Here is a 22,838-nt window from a genome sequence, read left to right as displayed (position 1 = left end):
GTTAATTGCATGCTTAATTCTTGATTAGTAGGTGATTCTGGAACGGGTCACTACAAAAATTGAGAATGAGAGAATACAGGATGAGAACCAGAAAATATGAGAGTAAGTAATTTAATGAGCTAGTTTCATCCATTAATAAGTCTTCAATTACTTTAACTTCAATGCAAGAATTACAGAAACCCATTGGAGACAAAACTGGTCTCAGTTTCAACAAGAAGGAAAGGATTCTCGAGACAAGTACTCAACTAAAACTGAATATGTGCAAAAGAAAATATATTCATTTTGTAAGATCTAGTTTGATATATGAAGATCAAAAACACGTCCTTAAAGCCAAAAATCCTATTGAAAATCTGAGTAAAGTCGGAAAATTTAATATTTGGTATGTGTCTGAGAGTTTTAATACTAAGCCAAACTGGAAGCCCAACCAAACCAGTTTAGCTAGTCATAACTCAATGAAAGACAAGTCTAACCAATACTTTACTAGCAAGCATGTTCAAAAAAGATATATGCTGATCAACGAAGTTGGAAAGAGTAAAAAACTTGTGGCTTCTGCTACACACAGAACACAACACACATGCATACTCACAACATATTTCGAACACAGCAAGTGGTCAGTCAATGCAAGTTGTTGGTCAGTTAAACTGATCTAGGTTTGGATTTCAAAAAGACTAATCTCATCTGGACCCAAGTACGTATGGGTACCAAGAGTTATTCGTAACTTGTGATTGCAGGGCACAATAACTGAACATATCAAGAAGTCAGTTTGGTACTTGAACAGTGGATGTTCAAAGCACATGATTGGTGAAACTAAACTAATATCAAACATGACTAAGTTTATTGGACCCAAGATAACATTTGTATATGTTTCTCAAGGTAAAATTGGGTGTAAGGATAAGATGATATTTGATAACACTATCATTAAAGACGTATACTTGTTGAAAATCTTAAGTATAATTTAATCAGCATAAGTCAATTGTGTGATCATAATTAATTTGTTGAGTTTAGTAAGCACAGTTGTATTGTCAATGATATTTGTGGATGGATTATAATGATAGGTGATAGGTGTGGAAAGAAATACAAAATCAGTTTGACTGCTCAATTAAATGAATCATTGTGCTTCGTGGCTTCTAACTTATCAAGGCATTGGATGTGGCACAAAAGGTTAAATAATTTAAATTTCAATTTATTGCAAATATGAGCAAGAATGACTTGGTACTGGTCCACCCAAAATTGAACTTTCTAAAGACAGAGTCTGTTCAGCGTGTCAGTCTGGAAAGCAAGTTAGGTCATCTTGCAAAATCAAATGGTGTAACTCATCAACCTGAAGCTTAGAACTATTGTACATGGACTTGTTTGGTCTTATTCCAGTCATGAGCTTAGGGGGAATGAAACACACTCTAGTTATTATTGATGATTTCTCAAGATTCACTTGGGTTATCTTCTTAAAATCGAAAGACCAAACTGGTACTCAACTGATCAACATTTTCAAAAGACTTTTAAATGAAAATAAAAAAAGGATTGAGAAAATCAGATCTGATAAAAAAATTGAATCCGTCAACCGAACCTTTTTTACATTTTTATAAAACCATGGAATCAGATATGAGTTTTCAGCAGCTAGAACATCTCAACAAAATAGAGTTGTTAAAATAATGAATAGGAGGACCCTTAAAGATGATGCTAGAACAATGCTTGCTGATTCTTAATCATGATTAACAAGAAACAGAACAAGACAATATACGAGCTCTGACATGGCAAGCAATATGTTATATCATATTTCAAAATTTTGGGTTGCAAATGTTTTATTCACAACAATGGTAAAAATCATATGACTACAGGAAGAAGTTTATGTTGAACAACCACCAAGATTATCAACCATTTATTTTTTTAATTATGTTTATCATCTTAGCAAAGCTTTATATGTTTTAAAATAGGCTCCAAGAGCTTGTATGAAACTTTGTCTAAATTTCTAATTGAACACAATTTGTAATCGGAACTGTTGATGAGACTTTATTTAAATTTACCAAAAGAGAGAATAATTTATTAGTACAAATTTATGTTGATGATATTATTTTTGGGTCAATTAACCCCAAACAATGTGAAAAGTTTGATAAATTGATGCGGGACAAGTTTGAGATGAGTATGATAGATGAACTGACATTCTTTCTTGGCATGCAAGTGAAACAATTGGATAATGATATTTGAAACAGTCAAACCAAGCTTACAAAGGAACTGCTCAAGAAATTTGGCATGAAAACATATTTTTAATAGCAATTCTGATGAATTCAACCGTTAAAATAGACAAAGATGAAGGGATAACATCAGTTAAACTTACATCCTACATATTATACAAGATGTAAGCTTGATCAGAAAAATAATAGTGGATCGTGTCAGTTATTAGGAGAGAGCATGATCTCATGGTTTAGCAAGAAGCATACTTCCACTGCAATATCTATAACTGAAGCTGAATACTTAGCTGCAAGAAGTTTTTTTGCTCAACTACTCTGGATTCAGCAATAGTTGGGAGACTATGAGATCATTTCACAAAGAATCATCAATCTTCTATGACAATACAAAAACAACAACAATCACCTACAATCATATTCTACACTCTAGGACCAAACATATTGATAACAGACATTATTTCATTAGAGATTATGTATTGAAAAATGACATAAGGCTGAAATATGTCTTAACTGTATAAAAAACAGTTGATATATTCACCATACCACTTACTAAGAATAAGTTTTATTTCTTTAGAAATGTTTTAGGACTAACTGATTTATCTTAGTAATTTATTTAGGGGGAATTTTGAGTTTCTGAAAGTCAATTTATAATATAGAAGTTAGTTACCCTTAACCCTACTAAATGTCAGTTTAATATCTCAACTAAACTGAGACAGTGTGCTCTTGGAATAACTAATCTTATCATCTAGTCAAATGAGTTCTTAACTCAGTTTAGTTCTTCATCAATATCTTTTGATTTTTTACCGATCTATTTATAGGATTAGCAAATACTAATTCAAATCCTTCCTTTGCCATGTGTCAAAAAGAATTTTAAAAATTCACAGTATATATATTTAGTCTAGACTCTTTACATTTTTTACCCTTAGAATTTTTATGCAAATCATCATGCAATTTCTCATATTTCTACAGACAATCGCTTTCGTGGTCTTCATTTTTCAAACACTTTCAAATCTCACAACCCGCTTACATCTTGAATGCTCTTGCAATATATTTCGACATATATGTTCCTTAGCTGCTAAATATCTATGAAAAAGGGGAAAGTGATCTGTCACGCCCCGAGCCCGGGCCCGCGGCTGCGTGACTGCACAATGAGCCCCTATAGCAACTATTTCGTATTCGTCCTTGCTTTACGAAAATGATTAACCCAAGTTGCTATAGAAGTCCATTGTAAGCCATTATAAACTCATTTTAAATCTTGATTTTTTTCGATGTGGGACAAGGGTATCACAATCACCCCTCCTTCAGAATCTAGAGGTGGCTCCTACAGGTTCAAGAGATGGCTCCCGTCATGTAGCACTTTGCCGTTCAAGAGGTGGCTCCCATGCACGTAGCACTTTGCCTCGCATAGCACTTATTTCCCGGTGTTCCATGTCGGTGACCGGCTCTGATGCCATTCTGTCACGTCCCGAGCCCGAGCCCGCGGTTGCGTGACTGCACAATGAGCCCCTATAGCAACTACTTCGTATTCGTCCTCGCTTTACGAAAATGATTAACCCAAGTTGCTATAGAAGTCCATTGTAAGCCATTATAAACTCATTTTAAATCTTGCTTTTTTTCGATGTGGGACAAGGGTATCACATGATCAGTGATGGAAGCTCATTATCAGAGGAAATGAAATCATCCTCAACGAGGGTTTCTTCACAAAGATCTTTCAATTTCTCTCTGATGGTTTGACCAACTTCTCTTCTATTGAGGCCATAGACATCGAATAAATGCTGACACTCTTTTCTACCTTTGGGATAGCAATCAAGACCTCCTCCATTAAGAAAGAAATGAAGACGGAATACAATCACTATGTGATATTGTGGCAAAGTCTTTATTGGCTAAGGCATGATCTTTTCCGCAATTACGATGGAAAAGTTTCAAGTTATGAATGCAATAATAAAAGAAATTAAGGTGAAGTGGTCCTCCATCCTAATCAACATTTTGAAGGCCATGGTTCAATCTACCAAACAATCATTTGGTTTTGAAATTCCTCTAAGTCGTCTACTTGAATAAACTGGCGTTAATCGCGAACTCCGCACAAGACTAGACCGTTGGATGCATCATCAATATTCACTTTGAGACCCAAAGATCTCACTATCAAACTGTCCTCGAGTCAACTGATAGAAGTCAAAGAAGTTCAAGACGCCATCCAAGACTGATGTTCCCCAAGCCAAAATTGGTCAGTCTAAGGCATTCAAACCCAAGCCTAAGAGGAAGTTGTTCATACATCAAAGTGATACTGAAGATACACCTCCTCCACAATTCAAGAAGACAGAACCACCAAAATCAAATCAATCTCAATGCCAAGTAAACTGACACAATTGCATGCTGAGAAGGAGAAGAGGCAAGAGATCAAAGCTCAGAAAACTGATCTATCATTGACCAAAACTGACGTCAAGATAGCTACTGCTGAGACAACTAACAAGGGAGATTCTGTTGAGCCTTTAGAAAAAGCTAACCCTATTTGGAATAGCCATTCCCCTTCAATCAGTTGCTCCACTTACAATTCTACCAGCAGCTAAGCCCAAAGGCATAATAATCAAGGATCCTGTTTAATATACAAGATCTGACCTAGCCGTCTCATACACTTCAAAGGACAGAAGGAAAAGGCAAATAAAATATGGAAGAAGCTGAGCATTTCAAACTCATGTATGTTGTACAAAGTCATATCGAATTATTGATGGACGAGGTAAATTAATATGCTGAGACTAAGACTGAATTCTATGATGAATGATATCAGTTTTGAACAGTCACCCTCACAAGGAAACTAAAGAATAAAGAGATGCTGAAGAAATTTATTGCTCTTGAGAAAGTGGTAATGAAAACTGTCCAAGCTGTGTCAGTAGCTCATGCATTGGAAATGAGAGACTACTTCTTCAATCCCATTTATATTAAGAAACTGACTCTTATCTGTGAGGAGCTGAAGAAGAATTATAATCCAACATGTACAATTTCCTACAATGATAGAACTACATTCACAAAGATATAAGTGAAGTTTTGGGAGATGGACCAACAGGTGTTCATTCAGTCGATACAAAGACTAAGAAATCAACCAAAAATTGACTAATCTAACTCAAGATCAACAACCGGAAAACAAGAATTCATCAGTTCCCTCATCCAGATCAACTAAGAATATTGTTGTCTCAACTGAAGTGTCAATCAGTTTAACCTTAGACATACAGTTGCCAAATTGTAAAAAGATCGACCGAAAGCATTGCAAAAATTGAAAGATCTGATGCCCTTGTGATGACAATTGAAGAATCGAAAATGGAAGAATCAACTCAAAATACTGGAGTTATAATTCCAGAGACATTCTTCATCACTAAATTTTTAAAAACCCATCTTGCTCTGATTTCATTAATCATTGGAGATTCAGTTGCCATAGTAGATCAAATGGAATCTCAAGTGACTGAAACTGAAGCTGCTCAGCTAGTTGACATTGCTGAGCCAATAAACAAATCGATCATATTCTCTGATCCAAAAGAACATACCACGACTCTATCACCAGAACTGGAGATAGAAGATGATTTTCCAGTGGACAAAATTCTTTCAAATTTGACCTGGAATCAATGTTCTTCTATCTCAAGTCAAGACATGTCAGAAACTGACTGATGATACTATTGAAAATCTCAAAGTCAAAGTGGCCAAGGATCTTAGAAATCTATCCAAATATGTCCACTTCTTGTTCATCTAAATAGACTTCATGAGAAAGATCTGTGCTTCAACGTCGCAACTCAACTATCAAGTTCTCATGATGGTCTTTCTCAAAAATGGACTTAGTTCACGACAACCTCATTTCAAATATTGACTTAATTCATACTCAACTTTCTTCCAAGATTGACACCATGACAGCTCAGATGGCTTCGGTCGTGCATATTCTACGATGGTTTTTTCTGGTTTTGACAAAAAAAAAGAAGAAAAGTCTTAAACAAAATCCAAGAATGAAGACAAAATATAGTAGTTATTATCATATTTCTTTTTATCAATGTCGGAAAATAGCTCTTATTAGTTTTATCAGTTAATGAATTTGTTAATCAATTTCAATAGCCTACATTGCACTATTCGTTTTATTTTGTCGAACATCAAAAAGGTGAAAATTTTTGGATCAAGAATTTTATATTTTGATGTTAACAATTAATTAAGACAAAACTGAGTTAAATTGAACTAGTCTAGTCGAACAAAACTGATACAGTCCTAAACTGAAATAGATCTTATCAAATTATTAGTTTTCCTCATTCAGTTTCAAATATTTCAGTTTACCCAGTTTCAGTTTACCCAGAATCAGTTTACACCAGAATACTAAACTGATTATTAATTAAGGTTGTGTGATACAAAACTGATAACGATATTGTACAATACAAAATTGATTGCAATAGTGCACGATTGTCATAAAACGTCGATATGGATTAAAAACAAGCCTACAAACCTTTCTTTTGTAATGGATATTTTATTCCAGAAACTATGAATAGAGAAGGAATTCGGCCTAATAAGAGGGGATTCTTACTACTGTAGAGATTCAATATTCAAAGCTTTCAAAAACCTGAACGAAACTCGGTCGCTCAAGCACATCTTAGAATGAATTGTATCTTATCATTTAAGGATCATTAAATGCTAAGATAATATTGTAATTCACTACATTTGAATAACAATTTACATATGATCTATTATCAGTTGAGATATACTAGGAGTTTCAGTCAGACAGTGTTTAAGTTCAAACTGAACTGGGATATAAAAAATTACTTGTATTATCCAAAGTCTTCTAGTGTGAACCTTTCAAAAGGAAGAAGGAGTTACGTAGTAGCTTGAGTATATGAACATCCGGAAACATATATGTGCATTTTCCACATTCAGTTTACTTAGCCAAGATTGTTTGTGATTTGTTTTAATATGTTAGTTTGGCTTCTTAATGCAATTATTTGTTAGTCAACTGACATCGATACTCGATAATATATAATTTAGTGCTAACCAAGCTAAATTAACCAGAAAAAATAAAATTATATCAAGTGTTTATTCAACTCCTTCCTCTAAAATCTTCAACCGATTCTACAATTTTCCTCGCAAGTTTAATGTTTTTTCCCACATGGATGCAGCAATGACATGACATCAATGCAGAGTTGATGCATGATATTCCGAATCAGCACTCTCTTTAAAAGATTAAATTTTCAGAAATTGAATATACAAGATTAAAAATAAATTTAACAATATAAATATATTATAAAAATTATAAAGAGACAAATATACGTGACAAAATGATAAATTTATTTTTAAATGATAAATTTTATTTTTAAATTTGACATATATTTATTGTTGAAGCAAGTTGGGCATCAAGTCAATTCATTTTCCCCCATTGTCCGGTCCAAGATGTCACAAGAAATTAAATTGGAATGTCTACTATATAAGGATATGCTTTTTATTTCAATTTGTGGGGTAGGATGACCTTGAACCACCTTTTCTTTATATTCACCATTCAATTTCCTTTATTTATTTATTTATCATATCATATTATTTTAAAGAAAAGACAATATCTTTTACTTAGTAATAAATTATTATTTCATATTTTTTAAATGTATTAATATTAATATAATATTCGTTTTACATGTGTATGGTCTACAAGCCTTATATCATGAGTCGAGATGCTTCCTTTGTCTCATCAATGTGGCCCTCATATTCTTATCCCTCATTGCGTAGGAAAAAAGTGCGGTTTTTTCCTTTTTTTTTTCTTTTCCATAATCATTTGAGATTTCTTCTAATGGGAAAATTCAACTTATATATATATTCATTTTAAATTTGTAATTTAAATAAATAACTAATTTAAAATTGGATTTGAAAACTCCTTTGTGTTTTTGTAATTTAAGATTAGAGTGAGTCTCGACCGTCTCACGGATCCTAATCTATGAAACGGATCAACCCTACCAATATTCACAATAAAAAGTAATACTCTTAGCATAATAAGTAATATTTTTTTTCATGGATTGCCCAAATAAAGATCTGTCTCACAAAATACGAACTGTGAGATCCTCTCACACAAATTTTTGTCTTAAAGATTAATCAAGAGATCTGCCATGACTTGTAACTCATATGTCATCAGGGCTCCGAGTCTCTGACAAAATCTTAAGTTTGAGACTCAATTATATCAATCTTTTTATCTTCCAACTTGAATTCGTTGTATATCACTTCAAATGTCAAAATAATTGCATTTGTTCCGTTAGTTGAGACACCAGCTGTAATGGGCCATGTTGAAAAATTGTGAGACCTAACTTTTATTCCACGTCCAATGACTCCAATTCCATGTAATCCCATTTGGTCTGTTCCTCTATTTTGCGTATATTCCAGTTAGGGTTTTCATTTCTCTACTTTCCAAACCACATTTCTTACATCCAAGACGATCACTACAAGAAAAACACGGATTAGAGACCAACAGATCGGTCTCTATTCGATTGTCATTTGCGCATTAAATTTTCCTGTGTGTTTGTATTTTTTACGCTCTAATTAAGTTCTCGTCTGCCCCATACGTCCACACAACTTCTAGCTCCAATCCGACGTCGAGATCTTTCTGCCCGTACCTAACAACATATTGAAATAAAATTAATTTCCAAACGAGAAATTATATGAACTATATATGGATTTCGAATGATATCTATATCGAATAGATAAAATTTCTCTAAAAGTCCAAAGTGTTCCATTTCTCTCTGTGTCCTCTTTTCTAGTTTGAGTCGGTCATACAGGGTAAGCTTTGTGTAGTTTACCTGGTAAGTGTGGTTTGTCTGCTACTGCGTTGAGTACTCTTTAGGTTTATCAAGAAAAAAAAGTAACAGATGCGAATTTTCAATATTAAAAAATAATAAAAATAAATAAACAAATTTATCAATCCAAATACAACCTTACTGAAGATAGACTGCCGTCGCAGATTTTCAGGGCTGCTGGAGTTCATGGCTGCATGCATCCTTAGAGATTGAATTTTTCTAGGACAAAAATGGATGGAACCAATTCTGGTTTAAGGAATCATTGTTTCTGGTGAAAGGGTTTCGAAGCAGCAGCACCCATCGTTTGATAAGAGATCATCGAATCTTTATCAACCTACAAAATAATCAGACACGATGAAAAAATATTGAAAAATTATGGAAAAAAATACCGCAATATGAAGATAAAAAATACACAATAAAAGTAAAATGAAACCATGAATCTTTTCAAAAAAAAAAAGTACTTGTTTGAAAATATCAAAAGAATAAGCCTCATAATATATTGGTAATTTCCAATGAAAATTAATCATCGTAAAAAAAAAAATTCTTGGTTTCCTGAAAATTGTGAAGGCAACCACTTTAACTTTGGAGAAATAAATTTGGAATTACACGAAAAAGAACAATTAAATTCAAATGATTGGGTGAATCAAGAGACTCGATTTTCATTAAATTTCCACGCAGTGGGATCGACAAAAATAGATCCCTTTTTTTTCAAAATTTAATTAATAATACAAAATCCAGATTAATTATGCATCATTTTACATCATAATGTATATCTTTTCTTGATCTTTTTCGAGAAAAAATTTCTTTTTTTTTGTTTTTTCCCCGATGATTATCAGTTGGATAATTCCAGTTATTGCCAGTTATTCCCACTGTGAATCAGATAAACACGACCACCATTTCCATTATGATGATGGTGGCATGCATAATGATGATGAGGGGATTTCCCGGCGGCTTTCACGGCGTAAAACGGCTGTGACTGCTGCTGTCTCGAGGCCTGGCGGATGTATTTCCCGCTGGCGGAGCTGGGGCACCGTGGAGGGACGCCACCGGTGATGGCGGCGTAACAGAAGGGTGATCTGGGTGAGGTGGAGGAGAGAGTTGAGGGAGGTGGAGAGACCTTTTTGGTGAGCTTGGGGGCCGAAAGGAAAGCTCTGATCTTGAGACACGACAACGACGGAGGCGCCGCCGCCGCCGCCCGGTCGTACTCCTCGATGAGATTGGCGAGATCCTCGTCGGAAGTAATCGACACCAATGCGTCCAGGTCTTCAGCAGGCAATTGGCACCTCAAACTCACCGCCGTTCCACACATCTCCGCCAATTTCAACAGCAGCTCTACACGAATTTTAAAAAAAAAAAATCCAAACGCAACAAACATCCTTAAATGACACGAAGAACACAGACACAATCTTTGAATCACTTCCGAAATAGAGAAAATCATAAAGAGACTAACCCGAAAAGGAAAGGCTGCGTTCCACAGAAAGAACACGGGTCTCCCCACCGTGGTACCGTAGCTTCCCGTCGGAGTAACGGGGAAGGATCCGGCCGCCGTAGCTGCACAAGAACTTGATGGGTTTGGCGGAGATATCATTTCCGACCATAATTTTCGCTGTTTTTTGTTGGGTAAAAAGGAAATCTTTAGAGGAAAAGAGACTTGAAGATAGATGCTTTGAAGATTTCGCTCCTTTTCTTCTTCAAGCCTGTGTAACGTACTACTGAGCACTTATTTATAGAGAAAAAGATAGGCCAGTGCCACTGTCATCCTTTTTTTTAGAAAAAAAAGAAAATTTATTTTATAAATATATATTTTAATAAAGAAATAAAAAAGCAAAAAAAAAAGTATATATTTATAAATATATATTTTAATAAAGAAATAAAAAGAAAAATATAAATACTTATATTTTGCTTTTTTATTTCTTTATTAAATTATATATATAATACTTATATATATATATATATATGTATATATATATATGGACACGATATGGGTGTTCTGTAGAATAATTTTTAGAATGATCTAGGTTTTTTGTTTTAAATGAAAATTATTAATTTTTTTGAACTTAAAATGGTAGTAGAGAAAATAAATTGTAAAGAAAAATATGGTATATAATTGGATGATTAAAGGGTGTTTTGAGAATTACAAAAAAAAATCACCAACATACCAAAGTTAATTAGTAAATATAATTTAATTTTAATAAATAGTATAAATATATATTGTGGGGATCCGTACGCTAATCAAGTTCTTAATCATCATTGGGACTAATTAATCAATTATAAAACAGGGTCTAAAAATTTTTCTTTTTAAATTACGAAACGTAGTGAAATCAAGACATATATACAGTTCAGTATATAAAACACAAGTCATGTATCATAAACATTTATTCAAACTGGGGTTTGACAACTACTATCAAGTGTTCAATCCTATCTCTAATCCAAGTCCGGTGCCACCACTCTAATCACGATCTCTCTCTTCATCTTCTCGACCCTGAACATGTCCCACCTGTTGTCAAATACACATACAGACAAGACAACAGCCGGATAAACCGGTGAGAATATACTCCCAGTATAAATCAACGAAACATGCAATCATATAAACAATATAAAGCATGTAATCAGGTAACAGATATATGTAACAAAGTCTGAAACATAATCAATATCAAACTGTCGACAACACTCGTAGCTACATCATTCAGACTAGACTCAATCCTAGTCTAGGGATCCCGATTCCAGAAGTTGGCATGCATATATCGACCAACAGTAATAGAAAAGACTCCAGTTCTATCCACGTCGATATGGTATCGATCAACAGTAATAGAAAAGACTCCAGTTCTATTCACATCGATACGGTATCGATTACCAGTAATAGAGGAAGCTATTATTCTATCCACATCAATATAGTACCGATTAACAGTAATAGAAGCAACTCTAGTTCTATCCACATCGATATGACATCGATTAACAGTAATAGAAGAGCTACTAATCTATCCACATCGATACAATACTGATTAACAGTAATAGAAAAAGCCACCATCCTATCCACATCGATAGCCAAACATCCAGTGACAGTCTTTGGCACATCCGCCAATACACCATCTTATGACATCGTGCAATGTGCCCGTGGTGATCCCACCACTAACGGCACTCTGTCATAAGATTACTCTTCTAATACCTGTAATCTATAACTCAAGAAAGCAAGTATATCAATCAATCAATGCAAATATCAATGCAATAAAGTAAAGTATGTGATTTAGGGAAACCCAAGTCTAAACCGACTCAAGTCCATCTCCCAATACCACATTGACTTATACCTTTCTTTCTTCGGTTTCTGGCTCAGTCAAAGTCCTGAACTCACAATCTGTCTGGTACTGACAATATCAATAATCTCATATCAATATACCAGTCAATTCCATAATAATCTGATCAATCTGGATTTAATTCAAAATCAACGGTATAACGGTACAATCTCAGTATCCCCGTCAATACTAGTTCACCAGATAACAGTTACAATCTATAACTCATATCCCATACAATCCGTAATCCCGCCACAATTCAAATCTGTCCGGTATCAACCGATTATAATCAGAAATTCATAACAATTCCATAATCAGTCTATTTCTTAATCTGACTTCGATTCTACGATGTCTAACATGTCAAGAACATCATATATGAATCCTATTCAATTCTGGCAATAGCATAATTTCTAAGCATGTCAAAACGTAGCAAAACTTACGTCAAAGTGTAGCCTACGCTGATAGGATTGCAATACTGAAGTCAGATTACAATTCGGACGGACAGATTGAAATATAAAGGCGTAAGGATTTTCAACAACTTCACAGAAACCTTTTCTCGATTCTTTCCCTTCTGAATCTTCAAAAATGAAGGATATACGTATATATATTCTTACGTTGCATGTTTCAGCAACGTGTCACATTTCCTTGAATCTCGGTTGGCGCTCGAGCGGTAATAATTTACCACTCGAGCGCGGCCTTCTCTGTCCAATATTCCGAATTGCACATTTGGCGCTCGGGCGGTCACAATCTACCGCCCGGGCGCCACAGCCTCTGCCCGAACATTTCATTGTTAAACATTGGCGCTCGGGCGGTCATTTTCTACCGCTCGGGCGCCAACGTTTCTTCCCAAAACGTACACAATCCATGTGAAATCCCATTTCGTGTCTCGATTAATCCTTTCATAATCATATCAAATTATATTTCAATAATTAGGGATTATTAGGATCAAATTTCTCGGGCATTACATATATAGACATGTATATAAATATATTTATATTTTTATATGAAATTTTATACGTATAAATATTTATATTTTATGTTATATTGAGAAATAAAGATTCGTGAGACCGTCACACGAGACCTACTCCTTGTACAAATACCAAGTTTGAATCCTGAAATGATCTATTGATTCCCATGTTCGTTGACCCTAAGGTTAATTTCTGAATGAATGGGTTTAATGTGAGACCGTCTCACGTATATTAATATGTGAGACGGGTCAAACATATTCATAATAAAAAGTAATACTCCTAGCATAAAATTATACTTTTTCATAGATGACCCAAATAAGATATTCGTCTCACAAATTCGACCCACGAAACCGTCTCACATGAGTTTTTGTCTTTATGAATTTAATGATCTTTTTTCTCTCCATAAATAGTCAAAAGCGAAGTTTTACTTTTTCTACTTTTATCCTTCAGTCAGATTTTACTCGTAGAAAGCTGGTTCGGTTAAAAGAGGCTTTTATTTTTTAGAATTTTTTTAACATAATCCTAGGAGAAAATTTAGGATGGCAAATGATTATCCTAAGGAATTGTCTGGTGTAGGAAATATTGCTGAGATTAAAATGAGTGTTTGTCGTTTCATCCGAAGTTATAATTGATGGTATTGTGTAACTCGAAATATTTTAAATCGTACAGAAATTCAAGCGTCACGTTTCAATTGTTCTTCTTTCATGGAAAATTATTGCAAATCAACAATCAGCTTCTCAATAATTACATTAATTGTAATTCATGATAATCAAACATGTGACTTTGATTCTGCTATCAAATATAAGAGCAAATAATCATCGTTTTATCAAAAGATATAATTAATTAATAATAATAATAATAATAATAGAATTCAAATATTTCAAATAGTATCTCGTGCAAAAATGCCATTGGTTGGCTGAAAAAGAATCACACCACAGAGTAAACAAAATAAGATACGACTACCTGACTAGATCAATAATTGATATGGCCTTTGTCCATCTATACTATATAATAAAAAAAAAATATTTAAAATAATTAATTTTGAGTTCATGATGTATTTTTTAATAAATAAAAAACCTCCTTCTCTCAAATTGCAAAAATATTCTAATTTTATTTAAAAATATATCATAAAAACTAGTTTAATAAATTTGTGTCATATCAATATTATCATATTTTAATTTTTTTTATCTTCATTTATACTTTTAATATTTAAATAATCATATCACATTTAACATAAAAAAGTATTATATATAAAAAAAACCCATTTTTTAAAAGTGTAAATTTTAATAAAAATCATTATATTTTCATAAAAAATAATTTAACACAAATTCTTTTTAATATATATGCATGCGTTATGTATATAGTCGTCAAAATGAGTTGAGCTCGGTTCACCCAGCCTCGCCCCCACCAAATAGGCACTTTGAATCGATAATTTCTCAACCCGCCAAATGAATTGTTGGTCCGTTTTGACAGCTCTAATTGTATGCCAAAGCGCACTCGTATTGTATAATTGATGCTAGCAAATTGGTAATTCATCACATTATTGACATCTACTTGAATTTTTGCAATTTCGGAAATTATGTTGGGAAGCCAAAATGGTAATATTTTAGAAAACTTACATTTTAACTTCTTTCTCAAGTTCAAAAATATAGTTTTGACGATTATATCCAAATTTAAAAATTATTTATATTCTTATTTAAAATATTATTTAATTTTTAATAGCTCGTGCTTGATAAATATATATTTTTAGATGGACTTATTTTGTATTCAAGTTTCTCCTATCTATTCATTATGGATGACAATTTTTCCACCTGGTTTGGGCCGGCGGGGAAAACACGAAATGATACGGGTTTGGAAATTTTTCAAATCATCGAAGCAAATCAGATATGGGTATATGAATGTTATCCCTATCCCCGAACTTGCCGGATGACCCGGTATTAATATTATTAGTGCTACTAATAATAATAATATTATTATTATTAACTTTAATAATGATTTTTCCTAATAAATAACAAAATATTCAAATTTATAACATTCAAATCTCGTTCATAATCTATCTCGGCACCTCATGAAAACTACGTAGTTTCATCTTTTTTGTTTATTAAAACCATGAATTATAAAATTTGTATTATTCAAGTAATATTAGTCTTTATATATGTAATTGGATTATTGTATCAAAATTCTATAAGTGATTTTGAAGACTTTCTGGTTAATTCAACCGATATTTGAAGTGCTGATAAAGATAGTGATTTAATTCACGTTAGGTCGAGGATGATGATGAAAAATCTGGTCCATCTCTTTACAATTTTTAGATTATTTGAAGCGAGGATGAGGACTATGATGAAGATTTAAATCCGCAAAGTTGGGATAAGAATTTTCAGGCTAATTAGATAAAACCAAGTATGGTGACTCGATGATGACTTAATCCACAATTAGAAAAACTGTGGATTGAAGTTGGGGATGGGAAGACATCACCGTCCTCTGTATTTGATGTTTATTTAAGATTAGGTCTCTTATTAGGTCGTCTCTAGTGAGACGGTCTCACGAATCTTTATCTGTGAGACGGGTCAACCCTACCGATATTTACAATAAAAAAGTAATATTTTTAACATAAAAAGTAATATTTTTTCATAGATGACCCAAATAAGATTTCTGTCTCACAAAATACGACCCGTGAGACCGTCTCACACAAGTTTTTGCCAATGATAAATATGTTCTTTTTTTTTTTACAACATCTTGAGTTCGAGTGTCACTATATAAACTATCATTGGGACGACTTTTTCATGAAGAGTCCAACAAGTCTCCATCTTTTGTTAATTTGGTATCTATACGATTCCATAAAAATCACATATTCGATCGATGTTCAAATTTCGAGTCGGGATTCTTGAAATTTAAAGTGCAAATAGTGGTCCACCTAATTTGTTGGTTCAACAAGAAAGTGTGAAATTGAATTTCAAGTAACTATTTTATTTAGGCAAAAACTTGTGTTAGACGGTCTCACGAGTAGTATTTTGTGAGACGGATATCTTATTTGGTTCATCCATGAAAAAATATTACTTTTTATGCTAAAAGTATTGCTTTTTATTGTGAATATCGGTATGGTTGACCCGTCTCATAGATAAAAATTCGTAAGACGTACCGTCTCACAAGATACCTACTCTTTTATGTATCCTCAATGTGTTTTTATTAGGGTAAATTAGAAAGAAAAAAAATTCTAAATATACATTAAACTTAAAGTTCAGTCAATATATCAATAAAATTTATTTCGCACTTTCTGATATCCCACATATTTTATTTTCGCTTCATAATTAACATATTTATCAATTTTTTTATTATTTTATTATGTACCATATATCCATTTTGCATTTTTTTATATTCAAATTAATCCTTCTTTGTTAATTTATATTAATAATAAAATCATATTTTTTATTGAATTAGTTAAAAATTTTACTACTAATATTGTGTTCTTTATTATTAATTCCAAATAATTAAAATAATTTTAACTTGTTATACTTCATTTTTTAATAATAATAATATGATATTAATTCGAATAATAAAAATAATTTATAATTTTATTAATAACGAAAATTAGTTAAAATAAATATTTTTACGATAAAAATAAATAATGGATTGATAATTATAATGATAATTAATTATAAATATTATTAATTAAATAAAAAATATGTAGAAATATATAAAATTAGATGATAATATAATTAATCATAATAAAAAATTATTGATAGTAAATAATCTAAAACCGTTATTTCGATTAATTTTTTGTCTCAAATATATAATCAAATAATTAATAAAATAATATTGGTAACAACAAATAATAATATTGTTTGTTAACATAAATTAACAAAAAAATTTACTATTGTCAAATATCAATTCGCAAAAAATAATACATAAAAAATGTATCCTAATTGAAACATAGATGAATGATTTTTCCCAAATTTATCGTTTTTATTAGGTCTCACGAATTTTTATCAGTGAGACGAATCAACCCTATCGATATTCACAATAAAAAATAATACTCTTAGCATAAAAAGTAATATTTTTTCATGGATGACCCAAATAAGAGATCTGTCTCACAAAATACGACCCGTAAGATCGTCTCACACAAGTTTTGCCTTTATCTTTTTAATAATTTCCTTTTTTTAAGGAAAATGTTAAATGGCATTATTATTGTAACTTTTTTTCCTATTTTAATAAACTAATTTATAAACATGACGAAAATTAGAAACACAAGTTTTCATTTTGGAAATTGATGGAATGGTTTTGGATAAAATATAATAATATGTTTAAAATAAATTTATTGGATTGTGACTCCTCCATGGTCCACGGTGGCTTAGTTGCTTGATAATCTCAAAATCATACTATTAAAAGAAATATTATTATTTAATAATTCAAAGTTGAATCTTTACTATACTTGGATATTGCTAATCATGTCATGTATTGTTGTTTGTACCTGGTAGTGCCCTTCTCGAAATTCTGAAAATAAGACAGCAACAGCAACGATTCTTCCAGTCGAGGCAAGGATAAATCCTTTATCCGCAAGACGATATTGCCCGTATACAAGTGCTTTACGTTAACGGCAATCGTCCCTAAGATACAACGACTCCTTTCTAGAGTAGTAGCACAACAAACTCTAGACTTCGACGAACAAAGAAATGCTTGATCTTTCAAGTGTGTATGAACGAATTTTGCAGCAATATGGAGAAGAATTTGATGCAACAAAACAGTGCCAAATGAATGCAGGTAGGGGATATTTATAGAGTGTCAAAGATGACCTCGAATGGGCACAACAATTCGCACAAAGCTGCAGTCTTTGGGTGAACAAACATGTGGTTTCGGTGAAGAGACGCTTTATTCTTCTTCCGCACAGCAGGGCGCGCGCCCCCGCGTGAGAACTGGCGCGGTTGCGCGCCATGTTCTGTCCGCGCACACTGAAAACACTGGGGCGCGCGCGGCCGCGCGACATCATTCGCTGGCGCGCGCTGCCTTCTGTTCGCGTGCACTGGTATGCGCGCATCCGCGCAAGAACACGCGCTAGGGCGCACCACACCACACCACACCACACCTCACCGCGCCGAGCCGGGCCGGGTCGGACGGGCGCGCGCGTGTGTGTTTAATTCACCGAGACCTAGCCTAGCAGCGTCTCTCCCCTTCTTAAAGCTTTGGTACCCCTTGGGGCCCAAACCCTTAGTCCACACTAGAACTAATAAGAAGGAGAACCTTTCTCTAAGCTTCCAATGTGGGACAACCACACTTTTCATTTTATTCACATTTTCTCTAACAATCCCCCACATGAATGAAATTAATGCATGTATGCAGATCCACTTGAAAGTTCTTTTGACTATTATTGCATCGGGAAAGGTAGCTTTTGGCTTTGAACCTTCCGTAGTAAAATACTATCGGATTTACTAGTTGCTTGGTGACGTGATGTCTTGAACCATTCAACCGTTTATGCAAACCAAGTCAACAGCACTTACACAACAATAGCTCTAACATATTTTGTTCTCATGTTGTGTCCGTTTCGGCCCTGGACCATATCTTAGATTCATAAGCGTTCTTGAAGCGGCCATCACTTCGCACTTATATAGGTGATCTCCTATCAAGAGTATCCTGCCATACTCTACCTCTTAGGTATAGGAATCATTAAAATAAATTAACCTCACCACATGTTGCAGGTACATTTTACTTGGACGTTTTAAGAATGAGCCTTCATTGTTTCCAAGTGTTCAACCAATGTTTATAACTTAGTTTTCCTATTGAACCAAGGTTTTGGGATCTCCAATTCACAAGGTTGGGTTACCGCTATAAACATTTTTATTTTGTGGCTTTCAAGCCCATTCCCCTTATTAGCTTGTACAATTGATCTCGATTTATACTTTTAGTAAGCGGATCCGCTAGGTTTTCCTTTGATTTCACATATTCAACAGAAATAACCCCATTTGAGATCAATTGTCTTATGGTATTATGTCTCCGACGAATATGTCGAGACTTACCATTGTACATACTGCTTTGTGCTCTTCCTATTGCTGATTGACTATCACAATGAATAACAATAGAAGACACCTGGTTTATTCCAACAAGGAATATCTTCTATGAAGTTTCTTAGCCACTCGGCTTCTTCTCCTGCTTTGTCCAAAGCAATAAACTCGGATTCCATCGTGGATCGAGCTATACATGTTTGCCTAGAAGATTTCCATGACACCGCTCCTCCACCAATCGTGAACACATATCCACTTGTGGACTTGGAGTCTTTTGTGTCAGATATCCAATTTGCATCACAGTATCCTTCTAATACTGCTGGATATTTCGTATATACCAATCCAAAGTTCATGGTGTATTTTAAATATCCAAGCACTCTCGTCAAGGCTTTCCAATGATCCTTATTTGGATTGCTTGTAAACCTACTTAACTTGTTTACGGAATATGCAAGATCTGGTCGGGTACAATTAGTCAAGTACATTAGACTACCGATTATCCGTGCATATTCTAGTTGATCAATAGGTTCTCCTCTATTCTTTGCTAATTGAACACCCAAATCTAAAGGTGTTCTTGCCGAAGGATTGTCGAGTGCTTTGAATCTTTCAAGAACCTTTTCAACATAATGAGTTTGTGATAATGTAATTCCTTCAGAATTCTTAGATATTTTAATCCCTAATATTATATCACATAACCCCAAGTCTTTCATATCAAAATGTTTTTTCAACATTTTCTTAGTATTCATGATCAACTCATGATCATTTCCCATGATTAACATGTCATCTACATAAAGGCAAACAATTACATATACATTTTCATTTCCTTTAATGTAGACGCACTTGTCACACTCATTGATTTTGAAACCATTTGATATCATTGTGGTATCAAATTTTTCATGCCACTGTTTAGGTGCTTGTTTGAGTCCGTATAGGGACTTGACAAGTTTACACACCTTTTTCTCTTGTCCGGGTACAACAAACCCCTCAGGTTGTTCTATATAGATTTCTTCTTCCAATACTCCATTTAGAAAGGCAGTTTTAACATCCATTTGATGAATCTCAAGGTCATGCAGCGAGGCAATGGCTATGAGAACACGAATGGATGTGATTCTCGTAACTGGAGAGTATGTGTCAAAGAAATCATATCCCTCTTGTTGTCTAAACCCTTTGGCAACCAATCGAGCTTTATATTTATCTATAGATCCATCTTCTTTGTATTTCCTTTTAAGGATCCATTTGCATCCTAAAGGTTTACAACCCGGAGGAAGATCAACTAACTCCCATGTGTGGTTGTACATTATGGAATCTATTTCACTTTTGATTGCTTCTTTCCAGAAAGGAGCTTCTGGATTTGATAGAGCCTCTTGAATAGTTCTTGGTTCATTATCTAACATGTATGTTAGAAAATCGGGACCAAATGACTTTTCAACTCTTGCTCTCTTACTGCGCCTTATATTTTCATTGCCTTGAACGGGTGCAATCGAAGTTTCATAAGGTCTTTTGTTTAGACGGGTTTCTTTCCTTTCTTTACAAGGAAACATATTTTCAAAGAATACGGCGTTCCTTGATTCAATTATCGTTCCCTCACTGATATCAGGAACTTCAGATTTGTGCACTAAGAAGCGATACGCACTACTATTAGTTGCATATCCAATGAAGATACAGTCGATTGTTTTAGGCCCAATCTTAACTTGTTTTGGCTTTGGTATTTCTACTTTAGCCAAACACCCCCACACTTTGAGGTATTTGTAAGACGGTTTACGCTTTTTCCATTTCTCATATGGAGTCTCATTGTTTCCTTTGAATGGTATTTTATTGAGAATGTAGTTCGCTGAGAGAATCGCTTCCCCCCACAAGTTTTGGGGTAAGCCTGAGTTTATCAACAACGCATTCATCATCTCCTTAAGAGTACGATTCTTGCGTTCTGCTACTCCGTTTGATTGAGGTGAGTATGGAGCTGTAGTTTGATGAATTATGCCATTGTTTGTGCAAAATTCTTCAAACGGAGCAACATACTCTCCACCTCGATCACTTCTTATCATTTTGATCTTTGAACTTAGTTGATTCTCGACTTCATTCTTATAAGCTTTGAATGTTTCTATTGCTTCATCTTTGCTTTTCAACAAGTATACATAGCAAAACCTTGTGCAATCATCAATGAATGTTATGAAATACTTCTTGCCACCTCGAGTTTGAACATATTTCAAATCACATATATCAGTATGGATTAACTCAAGCGGCGTAGTACTTCTCGTTACCGAATGGAAAGGGACCTTTGCCATTTTTGCTTCAACACAGATCTCACACTTGTGTTGTGGATCCTTTTTAAATATAGGTATTACATGTTGATTAGCAAGTCTTTGCAACGTGTTAAAGTTAACATGTCCCAATCTTTCATGCCATAAATTTGGACTCTCAATCAAGTACGCAGAATTTATAACTTTATTCTTCGCCTCTTGGCGGATAACATTCATTACATTCATCTTAAAGAGCCCATTATCTTGGTACCCTTTGCCTATAAAAACACCACTCTTGGTTAACACAAATTTGTCTGATTCGAACACAAGCCTAAAACCGGCCTTACTCAACAAAGAACCAGAAACCAAGTTCTTCCGAATGTCCGGCACATGCAATACATTCTTGAGCATTACTTCTTTGCCTGAAGTCATCTTCAGCACTACTTCTCCAACTCCTACGACATCAGACGTTGTAGAGTTTCCCATAAATAGTTTCCTTTCACTGTTGGGAGAGTAGGATGAGAACATCTCCTTCTCGGCACAAATGTGGCTAGTAGATCCGGTGTCTATCCACCACTCTCTTGGATTGTCCACCAAGTTGGCTTCAAATACAACAGCAGATAAATCAAGTTGCGACATATCAATTGGTACATACCGTTCTTCGACGACATTTGTTTGCCTTTGTTTCTGCTTTGCATTGTCTTTCTTTGGAAGACGACAATATTTTGCCATGTGATTCGGCTTGCCACAATTGAAGCAATTCCCTTTGAACTTCTTTGCTTTTCCTTGTTTCTTGTCATCGTTCGGTCGCTTTCTCTTGTGACTAGTACTTGATTCCGCTAGATTTGCTTTAGCTTCAGATTCCATCGCCCTTTTATATGACTTGGCTTCACAGTTTCGGTTGTCTTCCTCGATTCTAAGTCTCACGATTAGATCTTCGAGTTTCACCTCCTTACGCTTATGTTTAAGATAGTTTTTGAAGTCCTTCCACATAGGCGGCAACTTCTCGATTAGTGCTGCTACTTGGAAGGGCTCGTTCAATAACATTCCCTCAGAAAGCAAGTCATGAAGGATAATCTGAAATTCCTGCACTTGGCTAATCACGGTTTTGGAGTCGGTCATTTTGAAGTCTAAGAATTTTCCAACAGCAAACTTCTTGATGCCCGCATCCTCCGTCTTGTACTTCTTCTCCAAGGAATCCCACAATTCCTTTGCAGTTTTGACTGAACAATAGACACTGTAAAGTGTGTCATCAAGTCCATTTAAGATGTAACTTCTGCATAGAAAATCGCTGTGGTTCCATGCTTCCACAGCGTTTCTTCGTTGTGTGTCGGTATCATCTTCCGCAACTGTAGGTGGATCCTCATTCAGAAACCGAGACAGAC

At 34.2% G+C, this 22,838-nt stretch overlaps 1 protein-coding gene across 6 annotated transcripts; it reads right to left on the bottom strand.

The window, feature by feature from the left end:
• Positions 1-8,486: 8,486 nt before the first annotated feature.
• Positions 8,487-10,684, bottom strand: LOC140819681 (uncharacterized). Of its 6 annotated transcripts, none has more exons than XM_073179856.1 (5): positions 10,422-10,684; positions 9,866-10,303; positions 9,109-9,305; positions 8,975-9,012; positions 8,487-8,791 (listed from the first exon to the last, which is right to left on the bottom strand). In XM_073179856.1, exons 1-3 carry the CDS (start codon positions 10,567-10,569, stop codon positions 9,301-9,303), a joined length of 591 nt encoding a protein of 196 aa, XP_073035957.1. In that variant the 5' UTR covers positions 10,570-10,684; the 3' UTR covers positions 8,487-8,791; positions 8,975-9,012; positions 9,109-9,300. The 6 variants fall into 6 exon arrangements, with proteins under 6 accessions (XP_073035957.1, XP_073035959.1, XP_073035955.1 ...); XM_073179858.1 differs by having other exon boundaries at positions 9,114-9,305; XM_073179854.1 differs by having other exon boundaries at positions 8,975-9,305.
• Positions 10,685-22,838: the final 12,154 nt, after the last annotated feature.

This window comes from Primulina eburnea, chromosome 18, assembly GCF_022965805.1.
Source record: "Primulina eburnea isolate SZY01 chromosome 18, ASM2296580v1, whole genome shotgun sequence".
NCBI lineage: Eukaryota > Viridiplantae > Streptophyta > Magnoliopsida > Lamiales > Gesneriaceae > Primulina > Primulina eburnea.
The sequence above is the reverse complement of the archived record's forward strand: the minus strand, read 5'-3'. Positions and strand labels throughout refer to the sequence as shown.

Bases quoted from the DNA above. Each gene is read 5' to 3' on its own strand.
- LOC140819681 (XM_073179853.1), bottom strand. From the start codon at position 10,569: ATGGTCGGAAATGATATCTCCGCCAAACCCATCAAGTTCTTGTGCAGC. The intron at 10,304-10,421 runs GTTAGTCTCTTT...AAATTCGTGTAG, and splicing joins ACGCAGCCTTTCCTTTTCGG to AGCTGCTGTTGAAATTGGCG.